This window comes from Mangifera indica, chromosome 6 (genome assembly GCF_011075055.1).
Source record: "Mangifera indica cultivar Alphonso chromosome 6, CATAS_Mindica_2.1, whole genome shotgun sequence".
Taxonomy (NCBI): domain Eukaryota; kingdom Viridiplantae; phylum Streptophyta; class Magnoliopsida; order Sapindales; family Anacardiaceae; genus Mangifera; species Mangifera indica.
Window position 1 is genome coordinate 4,984,418 of NC_058142.1, and position 10,655 is coordinate 4,995,072.

Consider the following 10,655-nt stretch of genomic DNA (forward strand, 5'->3'; position numbering starts at 1 on the left):
CAAAAATGTCCTAGATTTATGTCTAAAATTTAAAATAACACCAAGATTGTTAGCAACCTATTTGCCTATCATTCTAGTTTACGTGATGGGATAAAATAAAGTAGAAATAAAGTAATATTATTTATATTTATTTTAAATATATATATTTATATATTATTATATAATTAAATAATTTTAAATTAAAAATAAAATAATATTTAATTATATAATAATATTATTTATATATTTAAAATAAATAAATATAATATTACATAATTTTATATAAGTGATTTATATGGTGGATTAACATGCACATGCAAACACAATTTCTTAAAATAGAAAAATGACACGTTAATCTCCCTTATTTTAAGGAAGAAATCATAAAAAATCTAGGTGACCACGTGGAATGCACGTGGTACAGTTACTGGATTCACTCCAAAGCCAGGAGTAAACGCCAGAACAGAGAGTATTATTTAGGTCCCCACATCAAAGATAATAAAATATTAATAGCCACTTCTCTTTCCACTGGGTCTCTCGCTATACATCTCCGCTCCCTCTTTTCTCTACTCAAGCTGAACGGACGCTCTGATTTCGGTAATTATTATTTTTCTTTTTTAATAATTTCTCATTTCTCATTTATTATTTATCTCATTATTTTCTTCTGCTGATGCGATCTCTATTATCAACTTTCTTGTGTTTTCGTTCCATTTTACGTTCATTTTTTGTTGTTGTTTTTATTTTTAATTTTCTTGATCCGTTTGGTTCTTGAGAAATTTGATAAGAGAAAGTGCTGTATTTCGTTCAAAATCGTTGACTGTTTGGTGCTGAGTTTCTTTACTAAGTTTGGAGTCAACGAGGCCGTTGGTTTCAGCTTGTTTTTAGGATCTGTCATGTGATTTTACTTGATCGGATAATCTGATTGGTTAGGAGATCATCTGTGTGAGTTGCGTTGTTGTTTGCTTATGAATCCGATTGTATTTTTTTTCTTCCTTGAAATGAAAAGATTAGAAATAAACGAATGCTTTTGAATATAAGTAGAAATCGATAGGTTTTGTGATTGACTGGTTGTTTTGTGTGGTTGCAGAACGAAATGGGGGTATATCTAAGCACCCCCAAGACTGAGAAGTTCTCGGAGGATGGTGAAAATGAGAATCTTCGATATGGGTTGTCCTCTATGCAAGGGTGGCGTGCCACAATGGAAGATGCTGTGAGTACTTTATTTGTTGGGTGAATTGTACTGTACTTGTGAATATTGTTGTTGAAGAGCAACATGAAAAATCACCAAAAGACATTAATTTGTAATTTGAAATGTAGATTTCTCGTAAAACTTAACTTTTAACAATACTGGGCTTGTAAAATAGGAAAGTATAGGGACATTGGTATCAATGCCTATCAGTAATATAGTATTAGTCTTGACTTCAACCTTGGTTTATGTTTGCTTTGCTGTTTGTAATAATTGGGTTTCTAGCTTACATGTTGATAATATAAGATTTGCACACCCTTTCCTCATATAGTTTATGTTAATTAAGGAGTTTATGGTACATAAATAGGTCATGATGTGTCTTTATAGTTACTTTTTGTAATCTTGCTTTGCCATTTATAATGTGTAGCTAATTTTATGTGCACTGCATGGACGGTGCGTTGATGTCATGCCGATTCAGTGTCATTTTGGTTTGTCTGAAAGATGCAGCAATTTGAAAGTTCCCTGGATTCTGTTAAAGGCTTGGAAATGCATCGGAGCTTTTTGTAGGAAAATAAGTTTCGGTGATATTTATATGGTCATTGTAATTGTCATTTGAGTATAGGGATGCTCTTTTCACTGCCAAAACTAAGAGAAGACAGTAGCCTGATGTAAGAATATATATATATATATATATATATATATATATATATATATATATATATATAGTGAAGTAGATGCATGTGTTGGTAATCAAACTGTCTTATTACCAAAATTTTCAGTATATGGTCTAATAATTATTTAAGCTTTAATTCCATAAATACAATAGTAATGGTCCATAACTTATCACACTGACTTGGATATCCAGTATAAAGTAATTTAGGTCGGTTATTCTCTTTTATTGTTATTGCAGTGCATTGAAATGTTTATGTATAGGTGATTTTTTTAGTTGATTTCTGTTAAAACCTGAGAGAAATATGTTGCACACTGACTAAATTGCATGATTATTCCTTAATTTTTGGTGATTATAACAACTTCATCCATGTTGCTTTTTAGTACTATCATATATCGACATTTGTATTTTTGAGTTTCAACTGAAATAAAGATATGCTCCCTTTGTGTTGGGATTTGATAAGGGTATGCATATTTTGAATGTGTTTATGCTATCTAAATAATGTGGTGTATATGTCATCTCCTTGGAGTCGGAGGTAATGAAACACAACTTCATGATTTATTGAAACAAATGCATTTAACTATGTGTGCCAAACTCATATGATTTTTCTGCAGCATGCAGCTTATCTAAACTTGGACAATTGTACATCTTTCTTTGGTGTTTATGATGGCCATGGAGGTTAGCATCCGAGTTTCGTAAATTTTTTTTTTCTTTTTATATAGATTGAAGTATTATTTATTTCCAATTTTACATGCTATTCATGGTTGTTAGCAGACAACATGACATTCATGCCACTTTAGAATGTCAAAGCTTTTCCTTAAATCCCCCTGGGGGTTAACAATTTATGAAATTCAAGCATGCTAATATAATCAATGGATAGGCAAATTCTTTTATTTTTTCCTTCACCTGTCAATGTAATTTAATGTGTCATGACAATTTTCAACATTGATGATGGATTGATTTGTTCTCATTAATGGATATATGTGCATGCTTTGGTGATCAGCAAAATACTATTTTTGATAATTCAATTTAATCTTACTTTTGGGTCATATTTCACAAGTTTTGGGAGTCTTCTCACTATAACAACGTTTTTGGGACGTTGTCACTCAACACGGTCAAAAGGTGTTTAGGTTCTCATAATTATTTATACTAGCACTTTCAAGTTTTCTGGAGTTTCTGTATGCTTTCTCTAAGTGATTTTTTTGTTTGTTTAGTGAGTTAGCGATGATAAGTCTATCTAAAGAGAAGATAATAAGAAATTAATTGCAATGCCTTTGTTATATCAATTTCTTTGTCCTCTGTATTTATATATGTCATGAAACACCATGCATATGCAAGATTAGTGTGGTTGTTTCAGATTGATTTTTTTGGTACATATTTTGTTTAGTTATCACAATATATGTTTTGTACGGTTATGCTTTTGTAACATAGGAGGAATTTAGTAAGTCTAATTATATGGTAGAAACTTAGACCGTGATTTGGCTAGTCTTGTCTTCCAGTTGACTTCTGCAAAAAGGTAGTTTTGGGTTTTGTTATTTCCTATTTCATTTTCTCATCTTCTTGGTTTTTGGATGAGTCTTGGCATCAAAGTTGAGTGCATGTTTCATTTTTTTTTCTTTTGTCTTAAGCTTGTCTCAGAGATGAGAGGACTGAGCTATACTATGTTGGTCTCGACTATGTCTTATATGGCTGCCTTGATTTTCTTCAAAACCTTCTATAACGTACATGTTAGAATATCCTCAGCTTATCACCTGCTATAGTATCCAGTTAATACTCTCGAAATCGCTAAGACTCACCATAGCTAACAGTCAGTTGTCTGCCCATGTTTTTACACCTCAGCAATGCAGAAGATGAACAAACTCAACAAATCACACATATAATTCAACAAACTCAGAGTAATGCAAGTAACAAAGGTGTAGTTTTTGAACAGAAGGGGAAAACAAAAACAATGAAATTGTAATATTAAGAACAATAGAATAATTGGAAAAGATGGGGGGCTATGTATTAATGGAATCCCTTCATTACAGCTACAATTCTATTCCCAAAATCAGAATTAACAATGGAGAGAAATAAGCTCCTGGCTTTCGAGAGGCCAGTCCTCTCCAAAGAGTAACAACACTCAGGGAAATACAATTCCAAATTCTTCCTTTTTCTTTTCTCCCTCTTCTCCACTGTTTATAGTCAGTTGCTGCCTTTTCCCATTGAATCCTTTTTGCTCCTCACATATACGGCCCCTTTTTTGTTGCATTACCTGATTTTGCCACCCCATTATGAGCTAGAATTTTCATGCTTGAGCCCTCATGTTTCTTCTTGTGCACCTCAGGTCCTATCACTTTCACACGTCTTTCTATTTTTAGGTTGCCATGTTGGTGATATATTGTTATGTTTTATCCTAACAAAGTCCATAAATCCGTAGGTAAAGCAGTGTCTAAGTTCTGTGCCAAGTATCTTCACCAACAGGTGCTCAAGCATGAAGCTTATTCGGCAGGAGATATAGGTACTTCTGCACAGAAAGCTTTTCTCAGGTTATTGTTTAACCTTTCCTGATTATTTTCACACTTTAAAGTTTTCTGCAGATGCCTTAATGTAGTCATGGTCTGAGTATGAGGCTTATAAGGTGTCTGTGTTCTGTAAGTGTCATGAATTACTTAGCTTGATATCTGATACTGGATTATGGATGTACAATGCTCAACTTAAACTGTGTTACTGTCATAAACCTTTTTCTTACATACCATTAAAATAAGTGTTTCTTATTCCAAATTTTTATGTGAATTCAGTTTAAATGAGATCTTTGCTATTGACATTGTGCTCTGTTGCTGGACACTAGAAAGATGGGAACTTTTTACTGGATCTGATCAGTCCTATGCATTCTATTATTCATGCTGCATTGTAGTTGCAGTCCTTTCATTTATTGAAACTGACTTTTGCCATGGTTGGCTTAAACCTTTAAGTTTTCTTTTTTTTAATTAATAAACGGGCAAGAAATTGTAATTTAGGATGAATATTTGTTACTTTAATGAAAAATTTCTTTTGTGTTTTTGTATGTCAAAAACTTTTATTTATTCTTTTCATGCTCCAACTACTGTAATGCTTTTTTATACAGAATGGATGAGATGATGCGTGGACAAAGGGGTTGGAGAGAATTAGCTGTATTGGGAGATAAAATGGATAAGTTTTCTGGCATGATTGAAGGTCTAATATGGTCGCCTAGAAGTAGTGAAGTTAAAGATAATCATGATGATTGGACTTCTGAGGAGGTATCATACTGTGGGAAACTTACTTTTCATGTTATGTGGCATTGGCACAGTTTTTCTACCTTTTGGTCAGTTGATTTCTTTCAGCACACAGGAGCATTAATGCTAATGTCTATGTATTATTATAGCTGAGACTGGTTTAATTCAAGCTGTCTGTTTTTCCTAATTTAAATTTAATTCATAAAATCATAAAATTTGGTAATCACTCTAAGATTATATCTGAAGTATATGTTACTCAAATGATAAATCATGTTTACCAAAAAGTCTGAAAAATCATTAGCTTGTGCCATCTTAGAAATATGTGCTTTAAAACTTAAAGCCTATTTACATCTTCTAATGCCTTTTCTTATGTATTATGAGGCCTATATAATCTTTCAATGCTTATATGCATGTGTGTATGTTACATTCATCAGAAAATGCGGAAATCAGATGAACTTTTCATGAGTGAGGTTTTGGAACTGCTTATATGTACTTGAGGATGGAGGAGAATGAGAAAAGGGGCTGCAGTTAACTCCTTTATTTGACTATTCCTTATTTTTTATTTAGGCATTCATAAATTTGATTTTATGATTTACTTACTTATTTTTGAATTTAATATATTTATCTCTGCTGTACCCACATGTATCTCATGTTTCCTTCTTGCTTGTCCAAGGAATTTCTTACTATAAAGTTATATTTATATAATTTGGATGATTATCCCTATTTCTTCTCTCAGCATAATAATAATACGGATTTAAAATTGATTTATCAGGTCTCTTTAAGCATCTTTCCTTAATGGGTATACTCTAGTATTTTATTTTGAATAATTTTGTCAGTCCTTAATTGTTATGCAACATGACACATGCAACATTATCAGATTTCAATACGTCACTTGAGTCATTTGTCCTAACTTTTATGAACAATGATTATTTTTTTTCAAATTACCATATTCTCAAAAATTTTTAGGAGTTTTCTTCATGTTTATTTGTGGAAGTAGCATTTCCTTGCTATTAATTCTATCACTCCTCATTTTTTATGCATTTCCTATGATCCACATCTCTATTTTTCTGCTCAATAGGCCCTGGGAAGTTAATGCATGAGTATTCACACTATTAATAATATTTCTGCCAATATTTTTTTTAATATAATTGTGATTCTTATTTATTTATTTAATATTAAAAATTTGATTTATATTTTTTTATCGATAATTGGAAGATGTTTTATATATTAGGTTGTGTAGTGTTCTTATCAGTTTAGAATGCCATTTTTTGTATTAAGGTGCCATGAGCTAAATGTTGTTAGTTTCTTCTTTTTCTTTTTTGCGTCAAGATGTCTTGTTCATTTTGTAGATTTTCACTTATTAATTTTGCTGTTTCATATCAATAAAGTTTATACATAAATCATATAATCTATGAGAAAATTGAACAAACAAATATATAAGAAGAGTGAGTTGGTCTGTAATCTACATTATTTTCAACCCTTATATGTAGGAGATTCCTGAAGCATTTTAGTGGTTATTACATTATGCTAAAATCACTGGTAGTTGGTGACTGCATATGAAAACATCTTGTGGTAGTTATTGAATCCTCTGAATCACTTTTCATGTACAAGTGCACTTCTTAAATTTAGTATTTCAAGCAAATTTTGGGCCTCTGCTGGAGTATAACAAGAATTATTCTGGAAGTAAGGGCTGTATTTGAATGGGTGCATTGTTGGGGTTTCTGGTGCTTCTGCTATAAGCATTTATAGGAGTCAGAGTAGATGACTTGCATAGAGCCTGCCATAATTTAAAAGTTTGCTTTTGTTGTGTGTAAGGCAACTGAGATTATTTACAATTTATTATCATTGCGATTGAGAGATGAACCATACTCTGTAATTTCATACCTTTTTTTAATATATGAAAATTGATACTGCAGAAGCATTGGCGAAACTCTATGACTTTACTGTGATAAATGAGACTCTTATATCTGAAGAACTCATTAGAGGAAATTTAGTCATCATGTCATTACTAAGGGCCTTAATATATAATTGATAGAAGATTCCTTCTTTGTTCTTATGAAACTTTAAAGTATCCATTTAGAGAGATACATTCAGGTGAATTTTCCATTTGTCCTCCAAATTTTATATTTCTACTGATTTTGTTTCATGTGCTATTTTCAGGTGCTTTGTCTCAATTCCTTTGTGTGATATCTTTGTTCATTTACTTGATTGGTTTCTGTCATCTGCTAGTTGTTAGGATTTTATAGATTTTTTAATGACATGATTTTATCTTGTGAATAGGGCCCCCACTCTGATTTTCATGGACCAACTTGTGGAAGCACAGCTTGTGTTGCAATCATTCGAAATAAGCAACTTGTTGTTGCAAATGCGGGTGATTCTCGTTGTGTGTTATCAAGAAAGGGTCAGGTATTTTAGTCCTGCACTTATATGTATATTGTGGTTGTGTTAAATGGATCCCTTTTTTGACTCTGCTCCCATACTCTTCTGCCATCTGCAAACTGAGATCATTTCAATAATTGAAAATTTATTTTTAGAAATACTTTTGTTACTAAGCAAGAAAAATTGTTATTTATCAATAATAGCACCTGTTGGTGGCCTAAGACATATCTAACTAACTACTGGCCTCACCATTTTACTCATGAACTTGTCTGTGTGTGCAAAGTGCTGATGCTCACAGCTTGTGAGATAAAAGGAGTATTATCTGAGTTTAGTAACTGCATTTTTTTATATGAATCTATGAATGTGCTGAACAAAGGACAAGAGGAAATGAGGAATGTTCTGGTGATACTATATGTCCTAAGACATTTTTCTATATCACGCATTCATGCAGCCAAGGATTTTTTTTTTTTTTTTTAATATTTAGGAATCTCTCAATCATGTCCTTAAATTTTCACTAAATTATAAACTAGGACTACTGTCAGACCCTACATTCTTGGTAATAAGGAAACTTGTGAGATTTAATTCCTTAAGTCATGTCCTTAAAGGAGATAGGGCTTGACTGTTGATTGGAACCAAAAAGCTTTAACTACTCAGCCCATCCCTTGTGGTTTACTGCAATATGCTATTTTCTTTATCAATAATACTGTACTCATAAAGTTGGAATCTCAACTGATGCCGTGATTGAATTTGTTGACACCACCTCAATTATAAGATGATAAGTAAAAGTTTGCTAAAATCAACTGCCAAATTGATGCCACATTGGTTAGCATATAAAACTGGGATCCTAAACTTTTTTAAGTGTGGTATTCTTCTTTCCATGCACCTCTCTTCATGTCTTAGTGTTAAACTTGTAGCCATCTCTGCTTTTATTCCCATGTAACACAAGTTTAGAAATTAGCTCAGTGGTTGCACCTGAACCTATCACTAGTTTTAAGACCTTTTATCACAAGGCTGGAGGTTATTCTGAGCCATGACTCCTATATAATGTGTTACATCTAAATTTTGCATGTGTTGTTGTGTTGAAATTATTTTGTGAAGGCTTATAACTTGTCAAAAGATCACAAGCCTGACCTTGAGGTTGAGAAAGATAGGATACTCAAAGCAGGTGGTTTTATACAAGTTGGGCGTGTCAATGGAAGTTTAAACTTGGCAAGGGCTATTGGTAATCAAATTTATTTCTGCTCCTCTTGAACGGGGGATTTTGGAGATTCCATCTACCCTTAATTTCAACTCCTTAAGCTTTTAAATTTTTGTTGGTTGCAGGAGATGTGGAGTTCAAGCTGAACAAAGCTTTGCCTGCTGAAAAGCAGATTGTGACCGCCAATCCAGATATCAATTCTGTATGTTGTTTCAGCACTTTTGTGTTCTGTAGTATTTGGTTTACGATTTTTGCAATTTCACTTGTGCAATTGAGCCATTAAAGATTATTTTTATTGTTTTTGATGTATATTCAAATTGTGTATATGTGTTTTGTGTGTTACTGTCTAATTAATATCTTCTTATTCTCCTTGAATTAGATTGAGCTTTGTGATGATGATGAGTTTCTGGTTTTAGCTTGTGACGGGATTTGGTAAGCTACTTTCTGCTTCAAACTATATATATAAACGGTTGCCCTTGAAAAATCTAATTTGACATGCTTTCTTCCCCTCTCTTGAAATGACTTTCTAAATGCCGTATGGGCTGTACTAGGGTTAGTTTTTATGAGAAAAATCTCTGAGGACTTCAAACCCTATTCCTAAACTTTGTCTGAACTTGATTAATTGTCTTTAGTACTTGTGAGCACGCTCTGGATTGTGTCTCTTTTTTTTTTTTTTTTATTAAAGTAACTATTGCTCTTGGAATTGTTGATAGTTTTTATGAGCCAAAAAGGCACATATGTTAAATATCACTTTCACTTGACTTAGAAGTCTATGTTATCGAACGAGCAGGAGAATTAGTGTTGATTTATTCGAGGGGGCGATCACCTGGAACCTTGATTGATTATAAATTTTGCTTAATTGATGAATCCTTGACTTTTTCCTTAGGGATTGCCTTTCAAGTCAACAACTCGTGGATTATGTCCGGGATCAGTTGGCCATGGTGAGCTTCTGAGGTCCGTTGTGATATATTTTTGAAGTTTGTCGTTGTGGTATCTGATATCTGTGGTCACCCTGTGCAGGAAACAAAGCTTTCTACCATCTGCGAGAGAGTATTTGATCGGTGTTTGGCTCCGGTGGCTGGTGGTGAAGGATGTGACAACATGACCATGATCTTGGTTCAATTTAAAAAACCTTATAAAGCTGGCGCTTCTGTGCCTGAGCACCCATCTGCTGGCAATCAATCATCTTCTCGTGATGTGCCATTGTCTTGTGATCAACCATCTGAGCCAGAAAGAAGTCATGCCGATACTGAATCACAATCTGAGGCTGAAAGAAATCCAGCAGAAATTGAATCGAAGTAGTTGGAAACATTTCTACTGACACTTTCTACTGTCTGAAAGCACTGGTGTGCGCAAGAATTACCGACCTGAAATTTTACATTTAGAAAGTGATTCTGATCATATGCTTGTAAATATTTAAAAGCATTTTCATTGATTATATGGTATTTGATGACTTACTATCTGTAAATGTGTCGTTGTGTTGAGTCTTTAAATTGCTTGTGACGACCGGCAATAAGGGCTTTGATCGATGCCGGAGATGGATTTGTTATTGAGATGATATTTGATCCTGATCCCGATCCTGTGCGTTTATAAGTTGGGCTGTTGAACTTGAATATACTGAGAGCAAGCCTCCTAGTAATTTTATAACTCCCATGTAAAATTTGTGAAAAAATATGATGGTTATAAGTTTATTTGGATATAATACCAATAAAAAAAAGATATTTATTTTAAAATTTATCAAATTAATATAATATAATAAATGTATTATGAAATATTATTAAAATAAGTATAGATATATTTTTAAAAAATAAAAATATAAGAATGTTGTCTATTAATTTGACAGTGAGGCCTTACTACCCATCCAGGGGCTCGAGCCTCGGATGTTGGGAAGAACAAACCCAAATAACAGAACCATTTAAAAAAATTTTAATCTATAATCGCAACTCAACATGGTCCAACTTCTTGAAGCCATTTACAATTTTTAATTTTGTAACAAAATAATACCTCGAATCC

At 32.8% G+C, this 10,655-nt stretch overlaps 1 protein-coding gene across 1 annotated transcript; it reads left to right on the forward strand.

Moving 5' to 3' along the window:
* The first annotated feature begins 432 nt into the window (after positions 1–432).
* LOC123218120 (probable protein phosphatase 2C 60) lies at positions 433–10,104 on the forward strand. The gene is made up of 11 exons (XM_044639348.1): positions 433–573; positions 1,064–1,186; positions 2,447–2,510; positions 4,249–4,357; positions 4,936–5,089; positions 7,346–7,471; positions 8,543–8,666; positions 8,768–8,844; positions 9,022–9,074; positions 9,529–9,583; positions 9,663–10,104. Exons 2-11 carry the CDS (start codon positions 1,070–1,072, stop codon positions 9,942–9,944), a joined length of 1,161 nt encoding a protein of 386 aa, XP_044495283.1. The 5' UTR covers positions 433–573; positions 1,064–1,069; the 3' UTR covers positions 9,945–10,104.
* Positions 10,105–10,655: the final 551 nt, after the last annotated feature.

What these genes read in the sequence shown, in the direction of transcription:
- LOC123218120 (XM_044639348.1), top strand. Translation starts at nt 1,070, where the DNA reads ATGGGGGTATATCTAAGCACCCCCAAGACTGAGAAGTTCTCGGAGGAT. An exon ending in TGTTATCAAGAAAGGGTCAG is followed by an intron (nt 7,472 to 8,542) that starts GTATTTTAGTCC and finishes TATTTTGTGAAG; the next exon opens with GCTTATAACTTGTCAAAAGA. An exon ending in TTAGCTTGTGACGGGATTTG is followed by an intron (nt 9,075 to 9,528) that starts GTAAGCTACTTT and finishes CTTTTTCCTTAG; the next exon opens with GGATTGCCTTTCAAGTCAAC.